Source organism: Eleutherodactylus coqui, chromosome 9 (genome assembly GCF_035609145.1).
Source record: "Eleutherodactylus coqui strain aEleCoq1 chromosome 9, aEleCoq1.hap1, whole genome shotgun sequence".
NCBI lineage: Eukaryota > Metazoa > Chordata > Amphibia > Anura > Eleutherodactylidae > Eleutherodactylus > Eleutherodactylus coqui.
Window position 1 is genome coordinate 137,640,669 of NC_089845.1, and position 16,026 is coordinate 137,656,694.

Below are 16,026 nucleotides of genomic sequence, written 5' to 3' on the forward strand. Positions count from 1 at the left end.
CTCCGCGCCGGCACCCGAACCTTTTGTCTCGAGCGGGGAGATACTCGCTAAAGGCAATGCTCGCTCGAGCAATTGCCTTTAGTGAGTATACTCGCTCATCTCTAATCTAGATATATTATTGCCAAACTTTATATTTTTTTCCTTCGAGAATCTTCAGCAAGGTCATGTGACTGTTTTCTTTTTTTTTTACTCTAACTTTGCAGCTGTGGATTAAATGGTGATTCCATGTCAAACTGGCTTAATTTGAGAGGGTCCCTGCTAGACCTCCTTCAATTTTGCTGAATGCTTTACAGAATGTTCATACACCACCTATATGACGCTCTGCAAAGTTCCAGCTTGCTGTATCGCTTGGTTGAGACACCAGAGCCATTTGCATAAGAGTCACTTTTCCCTTGCAGATGCCGTTTCGAAAAAATATCCAAGTTTGTCTTACCACTTTTCTTGAAGTAAGCTAGCTAACTCACTGAAACTTGGTGCACTTTGTTACTTTTTGGTGTAGAATTGGATAATTTTACAGGGAAGGCTCCCTAAGCATTAGTTTGGTGGTCAATGTTGTCACGACAAAACTGTCCACAAGTTTAGGAACCTATAGCTTATTAACAAATAGCTGAAATAGGCTGGAATGTGGCCAGTGAGTACTACAAGTGGCCACCAAAGCACTGATAAACTGGCTTCTCTTTCGCTTGCATACTTACTGTTTCATCCCCCACTGAAATTGGTTGAAAACAATCTGCAAATTTTACAATTCTCAATACCTGTAGCTCAAAAAAGTCACTTCGAATTTTATTTTGCTTTGTGCCATTAAAAAAGAGCAGATCTTCTATCTGTTCCTGTAGTTTCATGTTCGTGTCTTTCCACTTAACAGGAAAAATTCAGTTAAAATAGTGTGATGAAATTCGCATGAGATATGTAAATTCTTGCAAGGCCAGCCACGCAATGGGTTTCTTTGCCACAGGTTTCGAAGGCTGAATGTAGGTGTCTTTTAGGCCCCCAAGCCTTACTGTGGGTGTCTACCAGGATCCCAAACCTAAAATAGAACCTTACTGTGGGTGTCTACCAGGATCCCAAACCCAAAATAGAACCTTACTGTGGGTGTCTACCAGGATCCCAAACCCCAAATAGCACCTTACTGTGGGTGTCTACCAGGATGCCACTTGGATATTTTTTCAAAATGACCTCTGCAAGGGAAGAGTGACTTTCATGCAAATAGCTCTAGTGTCTCAACCAAGCTATACACCAAGCTGAAACTTTGCAGAACTTCAAACAAATGTTATGAACATTTTGTAAAAATTTCTGCAAAATTGAAGGAGGTTGAGCATGGACCTTTAGGCCACTTGACATGGAATGACCCACTTTTATAGCTGTTAACAGCTGATCAACTAGTGATGACCTAAGGAATATCCCTTTATCAGGACCTGAGCAGCCCACTATTTGGCTGATGAGCTAGGTATAAAGGGCAGATGCTGTTCCCTAAGTTGTGGTGAAAATTTGTAGTTTTTGCAGAGAGCCTTGTGAGGGATGAGCTTCCCAAGTGCTACTGGAGAGCTGGGTTTTTCAGTAAGAGAAAGAACTCGGTTTCTTGGAGTGGCGCTACCCAGCTGTTGCAACACAAGTGCCAGAGGGAGGTCGGCCAATTGTCCAAGCAAACATCAAATGTAGTTACTGATGGCAAGTGCCCAGCCATCATCAGGAGAGAGACCAGCAGTCAGAGCAGATAGACCCATAGCCCGTATCTGGATAGTCACGTTTTGGAGATAAGTATCATCACCCAGGCTTGTCATCGGTAAAACTGATTGTTTTGACTAAACCACTGCACAGCCTCCCAAAGGTACTGCGCTAGTAATTTGTTTAGGGAACAGTGACTGCATATTTCAGGTAGCGGATTCAGACATTGGGTTAACATGCTGGGCTCTGCACACAGCTCCTGGAGGCCGTTTTACACACAAATGAAGGTGATAAAGTGTTAATAGACATTAGCATTAGAGATGAGCGAACGTACTCGTCCGAGCTTGATACTCGTTCGAGTATTAGCGTGTTCGAGATGCTCGTTACTAGAGGCGAGCACCACGCGATGTTCGAGTTACTTTCACTTTAATCTCTGAGACGTTAGCGCGCTTTTCTGGCCAATAGAAAGACAGGGAAGGCATTACAACTTCCCCCTGCGACGTTCCAGCCCTATACCAGCCCCCTGCAGTGAGTGGCTGGCGAGATCAGGTGACACCCGAGTATAAAAATCGGCCCCTCCCGCGGCTCGCCTCAGATGCCTTGTGAGTTAGCTGAGGGACAGTGCTGCTGGTGCCGGAGCTGCTGTAAGGAGAGTGTTAGGAGTTAGTGTAGGCTTCAAGAACCCCAAAGGTCCTTCTTAGGGCCACATCTGACCGTGTGCAGTACTGTGGAGGCTGCTTTTAGCAATGTTGCACAATTTTTTTTGGACAGCTATTATCTGCTATTTATCCTTCTCTGCAGAAGTATCACATCCTGGTGTATAGTGGGGATGCAGACATGGCCGTCAACTTTCTGGGCATTGAATGATTTGTGAATGGACTCGACTTGGAGGTAAGCAGATTTAAGTGATCATGTAGGATACTGTATTAAACATTTTCTGCATCTTTCATACAAGTTTTATATCTGCTACTCAGTAATTCTTTGTGATTTGTATTCACTTCTGTATGTACCGCCGGTGGCTTCCTGGCACCCACCCATGCTGTCGGTCCACACGGAGTTGTAACTGCATGTGTCCACTTCTAAAGAACCCCAGTCTGACTGGGGCATGCAGACACCTTGACAGAATGAATAGTGTGTGGCACATAGGTTCCCCATTGCTATGCCCATGTGTGCAGCTCCTGATGGCGGTGGCACAGGATTATATTTCTCATTGCTTCTGTACAGCATTGTGGGCTATCGCCCCGCCCCTTTTAAAGAGGGTCGCTGCCTAGCCGTGCCAGCCCTCTGCATTGTGTGCCTGCGGTTCCTCCTCATGGCAGACGCACTTATAAATAGACATGAGGGTGGTGTGGCTATGAGGCCAGCGTGTGGCATAAGTGCAGCTGAAGGCTGCGCAGGGACACTTTGGTGTGCGCTGTGGACACTGGGTCGTGCGGGGGGGGGGGGGGCAGTATGTAACCCAGGAGAAGTGGCAGCAGAGTGTCATGCAGGCAGTGATTATGCTTTGTTGGAGGTAGTGTGGTGCTTAGCTAAGGTATGCATTGCTAATGAGGGCTTTTCAGAAGTAAAAGTTGTTGGGAGGGGGGGGGGCCCACTCTTGCCGCTATTGTGGCTTAATAGTGGGACCTGTGAACTTGAGATGCAGCCCAACATGTAGCCCCTCGCCTGCCCTATCCGTTGCTGTGTCGTTCCCATCACTTTCTTCAATTTCCCAGATTTTCACAAATGAAAACCTTAGCGGAGCATAGGTCCCATACAAAAATGCTAGGGTCGCCCATTGACTTCAATGGGGTTCGTTACTCGAAACGAACCCTCGAGCATCGCGATAATTTCGTCCCGAGTAACGAGCACCCGAGCATTTTGGTGCTCGCTCATCTCTAATTAGCATCTATTAACACTTTATGCAAAATTATCGATTAAACTTTCAATTGTTTGAAAGATTGTATTTGCGTATAAACGGGCCTTAGGTGACTTCAGAGGAGACTTCTATTTTCAACAAGCATCTGTGGAGCTATTTATCCCTGACCGGGGTAAACTATTTATTGATTGTGATAATTCTATATTGCCTGGACAGTATTGAGGACACCCTATTTACAGGGTACGGACCAAGTTATAGTGTTAATCAAATGTTAGTAAACTGTGTGCATTGTATCTAAATGATCCTGTTGTATGTTATTGTCATAGTATTCTTTATAATACATTCAGTGAAGCATTGCTTGTTCAGCTTAACTGGTGTAAAGCCTCTTCATTGCCGACATCATATTCCACACCTGCAACTTGTTTCAAGGTCACATTAGTTGTAGCTATAGGTGGTACAAAGGTAGCAGTCACACCTGGGCCCTGGCACCATGATAACAAATGGTACATAGTAGATAGCGGACTTGTTACAGATTTTGTATTGAGAAGCCACAAGTTATACTTCCACCCCAGCCTGAAATGATTACCCTCTTCCCACTGTTGATATGCAACCACCTGCACTCAAACGGGGCGCTAAGATGTGCTCAGATTTAATTTGCATGAGGACATTTTGGAAGACCATACCAAACCAGTCCTAGTGGTCTTCCTAACTATCCTCCGCTCTGAGATGTGCCTTAGCCAGCTACCAACCAGTAACACCAGGATATTAGATCACCAGCGGTATACAGTGTAAATGATAGGAAAGGCCGGTCTGGAAAAGTCTTATCAACCAAGTAGGAAAGTAAAGTTTGGATTCAACCCATCTCATCCTGTAAGACCCCTGACAGTGATCTGACCACTAATGTTAGTAAAAGCTTGATCTATGGTTTTGTTGAGTTGTATATTGTAGATTTTCTTGAGAACGATATAGAGTGGTTGTAACAGAGTACAGTATATGGTGGTTATAAATGGGTGTAGTATATAGTGGTAATAAATGGGTATGGTATGTAGTGGTAGTAAATGGGTATGGTATGTAGTGGTAGTAAATGGGTATGGTATGTAGTGGTAGTAAATGGGTATGGTATGTAGTGGTAGTAAATGGGTATGGTATGTAGTGGTAGTAAATGGGTATGGTATATAGTGGTTGTAAATGAGTACGGTCTATAGTGGTTGTAAATGAGTACGGTCTATAGTGGTTGTAAATGAGTACGGTCTATAGTGGTTGTACACGAGTACGGTATACAGTGGCTGTAGACAAGTACGGTATATAGTGGTTGTAAATGAGTACAGTATATAGTGGTTGTAGACGAGTACGGTGTATAGTGGTTGTAGACGAGTACGATATATAGTGGTTGTAGATGAGTACAGTATATAGTGGTTGTAGACGAGTATGGTATATAGTGGTTGTAAATTAGTACATTATATAGTGGTTGTAATTGAGTACGGTATATAGTGGTTGTAGACAAGTACGGTATATAGTGGTTGTGGATGAGTACAGTATATAGTGGTTGTAGACAAGTACGGTATATAGTGGTTGTAGATGAGTACAGTATATAGTGGTTGTAGACGAGTACAGTATATAGTGGTTGTAGATGAGTATATTATATAGTGGTTGTAGATGAGTACGATATATAGTGGTTGCAGAGGAGTAGGGTGTATAGTGGTTGTAGACGAGTACAGTATATAGTGGTTTTAGACGAGTACGGTATATAGTGGTTGTAAATGAGTACGGTATATAGTGGTTGCAGAGGACTATGGTATATAGTGGTTGTAGACGAGTACAGTATATAGTGTTGCAGACGAGTACGGTATATAGTGGTTGTGGATGAGTACAGTATACAGTGGTTGTGGATGAGTACAGTATATAGTGGTTGTGGATGAGTACGGTATACAGTGGTTGTGGATGAGTACGGTATACAGTGGTTGTAGATGAGTAGAGTATATAGTGGTTGTAGACGAGTACGGTATATAGTGGTTGTAAATGAGTATGGTAGATAGTAGTTGAAGAGAAGTATGGTAAATAGTGGTTGTAGATGAGTACAGTATACAGTAGTTGTGGATGAGTACAGTATATAGTGGTTGTAGATGAGTACAGTATATAGTGGTTGTGGATGAGTACAGTATATAGTGGTTGTGGATAAGTACGGTGTATAGTGGTTGTCGATGAGTACAGTATATAGTGGCTGTGGATGAGTACAGTATATAGTGGTTGTGGATGAGTAAAGTATATAGTGGGTGTAGATGAGTACAGTATACAGTGGTTGTGGATGAGTACAGTATATAGTGGTTGTGGATGAGTATGGTATATAGTGGTTGTGGATGAGTACGGTATACAGTGGTTGTAGATGAGTACAGTATATAGTGGTTGTAGGTGAGAACAGTATATAGTGGTTGTGGATGAGTACAGTATACAGTGGTTATAGATGAGTACGGTATATAGTGGTTGTCGATGAGTGCAGTATACAGTGGTTGTGGATGAGTACGGTATATAGTGGTTGTAGATGAGTACAGTATATAGTGGTTGTAGATGAGTACAGTATATAGTGGCTGTGGATGAGTACAGTATATAGTGGTTGTGGATGAGTACAGTATATAGTGTTTTAGATGAGTACAGTATACAGTGGATGTGGATGAGTACAGTATACAGTGGTTGTGGATGAGTACAGTATATAATGGTTGTAGATGAGTACAGTATACAGTGGTTGTGGATGAGTACAGTATACAGTGGTTGTGGATGAGTACAGTATATAGTCGTTGTGGATGAGTACAGTATATAGTGTTTTAGATGAGTACAGTATACAGTGGTTGTGGATGAGTACAGTATATAGTGGTTGTGGATGAGTACAGTATACAGTGGTTGTGGATGAGTACAGTATATAATGGTTGTAGATGAGTACAGTATACAGTGGTTGTGGATGAGTACAGTATATAGTCGTTGTGGATGAGTACGGTATACAGTGTCTGTGGATGAGTACAGTATATAGTGTTTTAGATGAGTACAGTATACAGTGGTTGTAGATAAGTACGGTATATAGTCATTGTGGATGAGTACAGTATACAGTGGTTGTGGATGAGTACGGTATACAGTGGTTGTGGATGAGTACAGTATATAGTGGTTGTGGATGAGTACGGTATACAGTGGTTGTAGATGAGTACGGTATACAGTGGCTGTGGATGAGTACAGTATATAGTGGTTGTGGATGAGTAAAGTATATAGTGGTTGTGGATGAGTACGGTATACAGTGGTTGTGGATGAGTACGGTATACAGTGGTTGTGGATGAGTACAGTATATAGTGGTTGTGGATGAGTAAAGTATATAGTGGTTGTGGATGAGTACGGTATATAGTGGTTGTGGATGAGTACAGTATATAGTGGTTGTGGATGAGTAAAGTATATAGTGGTTGTGGATGAGTACGGTATACAGTGGTTGTGGATGAGTACAGTATATAGTGGTTGTGGATGAGTACGGTATACAGTGGTTGTGGATGAGTACGGTATATAGTGGTTGTGGATGAGTATGGTATACAGTGGTTGTGGATGAGTACAGTATATAGTGGTTGTGGATGAGTACAGTATATAGTGGTTGTGGATGAGTACGGTATACAGTGGTTGTGGATGAGTACGGTATATAGTGGTTTGTGGATGAGTACAGTATATAGTGGTTGTGGATGAGTACGGTATATAGTGGTTGTGGATGAGTACGGTATATAGTGGTTGTGGATGAGTACAGTATATAGTGGTTGTGGATGAGTAAAGTATATAGTGGTTGTGGATGAGTACGGTATACAGTGGTTGTGGATGAGTACAGTATATAGTGGTTGTGGATGAGTAAAGTATATAGTGGTTGTGGATGAGTACGGTATACAGTGGTTGTAGATGAGTACGGTATACAGTGGCTGTGGATGAGTACAGTATATAGTGGTTGTGGATGAGTACAGTATATAGTGGTTGTGGATGAGTACAGTATATAGTGGTTGTGGATGAGTATGGTATACAGTGGCTGTGGATGAGTACAGTATACAGTGGTTGTGGATGAGAACAGTATACAGTGGTTGTGGCTGAGTACAGTATACAGTGGTTGTAGATGAGTACAGTATACAGTGGTTGTGGATGAGTACAGTATACAGTGGTTGTAGATGAGTACAGTATATAGTGGTTGTAGATGAGTACAGTATACAGTGGTTGTGGCTGAGTACAGTATATAGTGGTAGTAGATGTCTTAGAATCGGTCTAGTATACCCACCATTTCCTTTAATTGTAATCCTTGTTGCTCCGTTCATGCTGCCATAATTTGGTATGACCTGAGATACTGTGACTCGTGCATCTGCAAAGAAAATCAATGATCTGGTATTAGAGGCAGACTCAACTAGTATCGCATGTTTTACCCCTTAGTGACCAAGCCTGTTTGTGCCTTAATGACCAGGCCAAATTTTGGAAATCTGACATGTGTACTTCAACATAGAAAAGCTCCGTAAAGGTTTTGCATATCCAAGTGATTCTGACAGTTTTTTCGCCACATGTTGTACTTCATTTAGGTGGTGAAAATAGACAGATAGAATTTGTGTATATTTATTAAAAGTGCCAATATTGGGAAAATTTTGAAAAAATTATCGTTTTTTCACATTTTCAATTGTAATATATCAAATATGTACAAACATACTGTACAAACTTTTGCTAAGATATATATTTCCATCTATTTACTTTATTCTGGAAGCACACTTGAAAAACGTTTATGCTTTTTTAACTATTTAGGAGACGTAGAAATTTAACATTACTTTTCAGTATTTTGAGGAACACTTTATTTTCCTGCACCAAGCCAAGATTGCAAAGGCTCATAGGTGTCAGAATAATAGATACCCCCACAAATGACCCCATTTTAAAAACTACACCCCTTAGTGTATTCACTGAGGGGTGTCATGAGTATTTTGACCCCACAGTTTTTTTTCAGGAATTAATTCAATTTAAAGGAGAAAAATTAAAATTTCATATTTTTGCAAATATGTCGTATTAAAGACATATTTTTTTTCTATAGTTTTCATGAAAATGAGGATTTACACGCCAAAATGGATCCCCCTGTTTCTTCCGTGTTCACAAATATAGGAGTAGTCTGTATCTTTCAGAACAGAAATTTTGCTTGAAGGCCTTTTATGCCCCATAGCACACATGTAGAGTTCTTGAGCACCCAAAACCATAGAAAACCCCCACAAATGACCCCATTTTGAAAACTAGACCCCTTAACGAATTTATCTAGGGGTGTACTGTGTATTTTGATCCCACAGTATTTGAATGAATTCAAGCAAAGCAAAAGGAAAAAATTGTGATTTTCTTTTTCTTGGCAATTCTGTCATTTTAAAAACAGCTTTTTTTGTACAGCACACATATGAATGAAGCCTTGCACCCCAAAATAGATACCCCTGTTTGTACTGTTTTCAGAAACATACCCATTGTGGCTCTAATATTATGTCCGCATGCACAATGGGGCCCAAAATGAAAGGAATAATCGGTGGTTTTCAGAACATAGATTTTGCTTGAAGACCTATCCATCAGGGCAGCTAAATCTTCAACTTTTTTAAAACTTTTTTTCACTCTATTGCGATCGGCGCTATCCATTGGATAGCGCCTATTGCAATGCCCGGGGGGACCATTCACAGCCCAGGATGACAGCTCCATGCTGTCGGCGACCTGCGGGCACCGACAGCATGGAGCTGTCACGTCCAGAGCCCACGTGGCTTTATTCTCTGCAGTACACGTGTTTTTACATCCTCAGAGAATAAAGCCCACATGGGCAGGATGTAAAAAGGCAATGGGCTGGTCACTAAGGGGTTAAAAGCCGAAGCGCAAGTCAGTTTACGCTGTGCATATTCTCTGCAGTGTGTGGGATTGCTTGTACTATAAATGCTGCAAAATTTCCATAGCTCATTCCACTGTACAAAATCCACAGCTTTTTTGAGCCATGTGAATTTATTCCAAAGCCAACTTCACACAGGTGAGCGCGGTAAGGGGCGTGAATCCCCCCTCCATGTCCCACTCGCCACCATGTGAATTTTCCAGGGATGCGAGGAAAACAGCCTCGCATCACTTTGGGGATGCAGGGATCCTCCGGTGCGGCTGTCACAGCCGTGGCAGAGGATCGCGGAGTTTCTCCAATTGCTTTCAATGGGGCGGCGCATTGCTGCCGCTGATGCTGCTGTCAGTCCCATTGAAAACAATGGGCGGTGCGATGCAACATCACGTAGCCAGATAGATCATGCCACAATCCGATGCAGGAAAAGAATGGGCTCATATTTGTGCATCTTGCAATGCACAAGTCTTGCCGATTTTAGCACCTTTAAGAAGTCGGTTGTAGGCCTGTGTCACACAAACATATTTTCGCAGCTTCTTGCGTATGCAGCGAATAGAACCCATTGATTTCAATGGGTTCATTCACAAAAGCCTATTTTGCGCACACATTTCGTTCGTGCAAAAAAATACACAGCGTGCTCCCTCGTTCTGCTCATTTACCCGAGAAAATAGAACATACTGATCATATTCATTTAATTGCCTATTTCAGTGAATGGGAGCGCTCAAAAAGTACAGCAAAACACAAATGCGCTATTGCCATTTCACAAATATGCGGCACAAATGCGCAGGTAAGTGTGCATACACCTGTGTGACCCCGGCCTTAGGCTATGTTCACATAGGGAGGATTTGCTGCGGAATGTCTGCAGTAGATCCGTAGCTGAAAATTGAGTTTTCAAAGGGGATTCTGATGTGAAACGCAACCCCTCATTGTGAAAGGGTAGATTCCGCAAGCGTAAACTGTGTTGCAATTGACGTGCTACGGATTTGAATTCCGTATTGCGCGTCAATTTCCGCATAGTTTTGCATGGATTTTTTCCTGCAGCATGTGACCAGATTTTCAAAATCATATCCACTTTACTGCTTCTGTAAATGCCGCAGATTTTCCATGTAGAGGGAACACACGGAACATCCGTGGAAACATTGCCTTAGGGATGGTGAGCTGGTGAATATATGCTTTGGGTATTATTACAAGCTATGGCAAATCCACTGCAGATCTAGCATGATCATTCCATATACTACACAGGAATGATCATCGCTCAGTGAATGGAGGCGGAGCAGAACGGGGGTCATTCATAGGCAGTCGTTCATAAATGTGTCCCCCTCTCTCTCCTTACTGCGGGCTCGCTGCACCCCCTGCTGTATCGTGGAGATTGAATAGAGCACTGGCTAAGTACGTGCATTGCCGTTCCATTAATTCAATGGGACTGATGGAAATAGCCAAGTACTATCGCTCAGCTGTCTCTGGTGGTCCCACTGAAGATGAATAGAGCGGCACCAAGCATTGCGAATCCGTGGGGGTCTCACTGCTATGCATAGGCAATAAAAGTCAATCTTGGGAATACCCCTTTAACCCTAGTTACTTACATGTGATATCAGTGGAGACACAGAGAAGCAGAACTGTCGCCAAGAACATGGTGCCGGTAGTTAGTCGGTGCCCACCACCAGCCGGGGCTGCAGGAAGGAAGATAGAAACAAAGGAGCAGTCGTTAAAGGTCACTATTTAAAGGCTAATTGGGTAGAATTAACATTAATACACTGGACTCTACTAGGAAGAACACCAGTAATGGAAATAGATGAGCAGCCATGTAATGTCCATGTAATCCGCTTACATACGTGTGTGCAGTGATTGCCTGAGTTACGATACAAGCTCTTTGTACGATCCAGCGTATTTAGAGGTACAGAGGAGCAGCCAATTCTGAGCTCAATGCTGTTACCAATATGTGACATAGGGAAAAAACATATGCGGAACTATGCCCACCGCTTGTATTTTTTTCTATGGGGCCATTCAAACTCCGCGCCATAGCACACGACTCTGAAAAAGACAGCATGAAGATTGGTCCTGCCCTATCTTTCCCTCACGTAGTATTAACGGGCTAGAATACCGCAAATAAAAACAAAACCATCAAAATCAATGGTTTTGTTCTATTCCGTTATGCGGCCGTGATTATCTGGGTATGACACCTTTTAATGGCTAACAAAAATACATGATGTTACAGCAAGTTTTCGGGTTCTTATCGACCCTTCATCAGGCTAAAATGAAACTGGCTTGGATGGCACATAATTATAACATACATATGCAAAGGGGAGGAATACTCGCTTGTTCACAAGCTCGACCTGCAAATTATATATATACACACACACTGTCTGTACAGCTGTTAGAAGGAGACTTGTGGTTGCCGGAGGGGCGCACGGCGCGGGTGTGGCGGCATGCCCGGGACCATCGGGAACACCCCTTTAAATAGATTTTAAAAGACACAGGCAAATGTGTAATAAATAAGCTTTTAATCCAGTAACTAACTCACAGGTGAAATGTTTACTGATTGTCGATGTTCTCTTTCCTTTTCTTTTCTATCCAGCCCAGACCATCATGATGTTACAGTGTGCCCTCCATAACAGGTAGCAGAACCAGGGTGGCGTTATGTCAGGTTGGTCCATGTGGTTATGACTTCAGCTCTGCTGTCTGCCGTTAGCCTGTCACCGTACAAGGTCCTTGGGACATTGCCTGATAAAAATACCCCTTACTGGGTCTTCCTCTCTACTTTGCTGTAACATCTCCTATCGTCAGGAGGGGTGTTGTCTCTCCTTAACAAGAGCACCCAAAAAGTGTGTGGAGACACCTAGGGGGTGAGTGGGTCAGAGGGGATGCATTGCGTCTCCCCAAGGAGAGCACTCTGAAGGGGTGTGAGAAGACACTTGAGAGGTGAGTGAGGAGAATTATAAGGTTGTGCACGCTCCTCTAGGTAATTCATGCAAATAAGGAAGATGGAACAATACCTGTTCAGCGCCAAATATTGGATGGCAGCATTCCTTCAAATCAATGTACGACTCTTTAACAAGTCCGTAAAACAATGATTGGGAATAGGAAACCAAGCCAGAAAACCATACACAGACGGCTGTTTCGGGGCGTTTGCCCCTCATCAGTGTGCAGTAGGTTTTTGGCTTGGCTGGTGAGTGGCCTGTAATGTGGGTCAAGAGGAGTGTTGTCTCTCCTTATGGGGAGCACCCAAAAAGTGTGTGGAGACACCTAGGGGGTGAGTGGGTCGGGGGGTGGGGGTGGGCATCGTCTATTCCCAAGGAGAGCAACCAGAAAGGGTATGAGAAGAAGACACCTATGGTGTATGGACTGATTGGTCAACAGGGAGGTGTGTCCCCTGTTTGACCAATCAGTCATGGTATCAGTATATTTAACTCAGTCACACCCATTCTGACGTGTATATCATTCTATAGCCTAGTTGTGTGACGATGTGTGCTGTGCAGTGCTCGGTCTGGATCCAGCTGGTGTGTGCATCTAGCTCTATGTTGTGTCAGATGAATGTAGTTTGCTTGTTGGTGTTTGAGTCTAGACTCTAAATTCTATTGGTCTTTCCCCGCATCCAGATTAGAATTCTTGTTTGGTGTTTTTAGGGTTCCTCCGTCCTTAGGTGTGTGGACACCTGAATCCCCTCCGTTCATAGGTTTGGGAACGCCTCAACACCTTTTCGCTCGAAAGTGTGTGAGCGCCTTCATCTATGTCTTGTTTTGTGTGTGGGATGCATATGTGCACATCTGTGTGTTGAGTACCTATGGGGTTTATCTTAGATCCGTCTACTTCTGTTCTCTTTTCTTCTTTCCATCTAGGGAAAGACTAGGCCGTTAGGCACGAGATGCAGGGCTGTTCTTGTCAGGACGATCATCCTGCTTGTAGGCAGGGTCCACTCCCCCAAAAGTTGCTAGGGATAACTTTCTCTATTATGTTTGTCGGTGTAGTCCATTTTGGACTGTTATGTCTTGGTGTAAACCTCTTTATTAGTTCATTCGTGTAGGTATGGTGAATAAGCCCTGCATAAACTTAACAGATGACTTCTGAAGACTTAAGAATTTACTCTTAAGACATCTTTGGCCAGGGTAATAGCTATAGGACGTGTACAGGTAGCTTACTTAGAGATGGTGCCCTAAGCCGTTGCCTACTACCGCCCTTCCCACATCCCGGTATTGCCTGTCAGCAAGGGTAAACTTTCCGATAACAAATTCCTCTGCTTACTCACTATAACGGCACTCTTCACAGTCAACTCCCAGAAGATAATAAGTCTCCAGCAGGAGTTAGAAGGGAGTAAGTCCGTGCAAGCCAGGGAATGAACAGAATTAACACTTATCTTTGGAGAGTGCTGGAATAGTAAGGCAATAGAGAAATTTATCAGAAACTTTCCCATTCCTGGCAGGTCGCTGTACAAACTTGGGGCCTGAACTTTAGTGATCAGCACTTGTTCACACTTCCACTGTTAATCCTCTTCGTGTGTTATGATGAATATATTCATGCTGTTCTGGCACTATAGATCCATTAAACCATCCAACCATTATTAACCTCTAATAACGGAGGCTCACTTAGATATATCTGAAAACTGGTGGAACTATTACTTAAGGATGGGTCATCAATAACAGAATGGCTGATCAGCTGGTTAAAATGGCTAAAGTGCTTGGGTGACCACTGCGGCCACTTCACTACATACCAGGCACAGCGCTCTACATTTCATAGATATACCTGGTATAGCAGCTCAATCCAATACACTTGAAAGAGAGTGAGCCACTCTCAGGCCATGTGACTGATGAATGTGACATCACAGGCCTGAGAGAAGGCCGCAGCACTGAAAATAGACCCCCTTTAATGGGGCTGTGCCAAGATATAACAGATAGGAAATAACTATGATTGGTGGGGGCTCTACTGTTGGGCAGCCTACCGATTAGGGCAACAGGAGTCTAGAAGTTCCTTGCATGAATGGACCGTAGTTGTAAGGCTACTGGACGATTTTAAAGTTTCGCCCCAAATTGATATCTGTTATTTTTGTCCAGGAATTAGACAAGAATAGAACATACTGGTTTTTTTTTCTTTTTACTCGGACTGTTCCTCTGCTTAAAAAAAAGTTCCTGCACTCGTTTAAATGAATGGGGGCTATTTCTGTCAGATTTTCGAAGAAATTTCTCGGTCCTAAAATCAGACAAAAAATATCATGCATGTGCACATACCCTTAGGCTAATTTTATACGGGCGAGTACAATATTGGGTCATGATACTCAGCCCAATATTGCGCTCACCAACGTGAGCTTTCCCCGTGGATGCGAGGCGTTTTTGTATCAAAAACGTCTTGCATCACTTCGGGGAAGTAGCGATCCTCCGGTGTGAAGCTGCTGCCAGGTCCATTGAAGCGAATGGGCGATGCGACGCGAGGGCATACCCAACAAAATGGGGTTCATATTTATGTGAGATTTGTGCGTCTAGCACCTGCATATTAAGCTTGTGAGGAAAAAAAAGCAGCATGTTCTATTTTGGATTGCATTACACGTGTAATATGCTGCAAATACGGATGTTACTTACGTATTTTCTGTGTGTACTGCGTATTACGCTTGTGAAAGATATGCACGTAGGGGCTCCTGCACACAGGTGATTCTGCAAAAGCAAAATCGCTTGTGCAAATCACATAAAAAAAAAAAACATAACTTTTAATGGGTTCTTTCACATTTTAGTGCCTGCATCTCCGTCGGGTGAAAAAATATGCGACATGCTCTATTTTTGTGTGCATTTGCGCACCCGAAGCTTAAAAGGAGTCTATGGGGGTGTGCAAATGCGCATCCCGTATGCACCAAACTTCGCAGTGAATGGCGTAATTTCGCAGGGAAGTTTAAACATGGTGAGGGTGTATCCCGCACCTATGTGAACGGGTTCGGGAGTGGGAAAAAAAGCACAGCAAGCAGCGTGGATGCGCTCACAACAGGACATGATAGCGCTCCATGCAGAGCACAATTACGTCACGCTCTCGTGAGCATTAAAACGTCATGGTCATCTGCAGGAGCCCTAAGGGCTTCTTCACACGAGCTGTTTGCAAAGCGTGTTAGCAAGCACAAAATCTGCGCGCACTAAACTGAGAATAGAACCCATCGATTTCAGTAGGTCCATTCTCAAGAGAGTGTTTTGCGCGCGCAGAAAAAGTAGGACCTGCTCTATCTTCCGGTGTTTTGCTTAGCAAAGGCTCCAAAAGGAAGGTGCGCAAATACACCAGCAGATGCGTCAAACACTACGCAAAATGCAGGTGACCTCATTAGGCTAATTAGCCTTTTGCTCCACGGAAAGGGCAAGTACAATACTATACGCAGACATGCATGGAAGTGTACCTTATCCAACCTCGTTCATGCGTAAATCCGTTTTTGCACATGCACTCGTGTGAAGAAGCCCTAAGACACAGTGACAATACGCCCATTCAAGTGAGCCCAAACTCTCAGCTGTGAGATATATTAGATCTGTACAGGTGTTCAGCCTATGGATATAAACAACATTCACTGTCAGCAGGCAGAGATCCTAATATCTTCACCCCAAAAAATAGTTGCTTTAATTTAGCAGTGTAAAGAATGAAATATGAAGAACTGACTGAGGGA

At 43.2% G+C, this 16,026-nt stretch overlaps 1 protein-coding gene across 3 annotated transcripts in view; it reads right to left on the reverse strand.

The window, feature by feature from the left end:
* PKHD1L1 (PKHD1 like 1) overlaps nucleotides 1-16,026 on the reverse strand; it is a 195,482-nt gene that overhangs the window by 163,222 nt on the left and 16,234 nt on the right. For all 3 annotated transcript variants that reach the window (XM_066578545.1, XM_066578543.1, XM_066578544.1), the window contains exons 2-3: nucleotides 10,988-11,074; nucleotides 7,806-7,886 (exon numbers count right to left, since the gene is read on the reverse strand). In XM_066578545.1, the coding sequence (XP_066434642.1) occupies nucleotides 7,806-7,886; nucleotides 10,988-11,036 (130 nt within the window). In that variant the 5' untranslated portion in view covers nucleotides 11,037-11,074. The remainder of the gene's footprint in view (nucleotides 1-7,805; nucleotides 7,887-10,987; nucleotides 11,075-16,026) is intronic.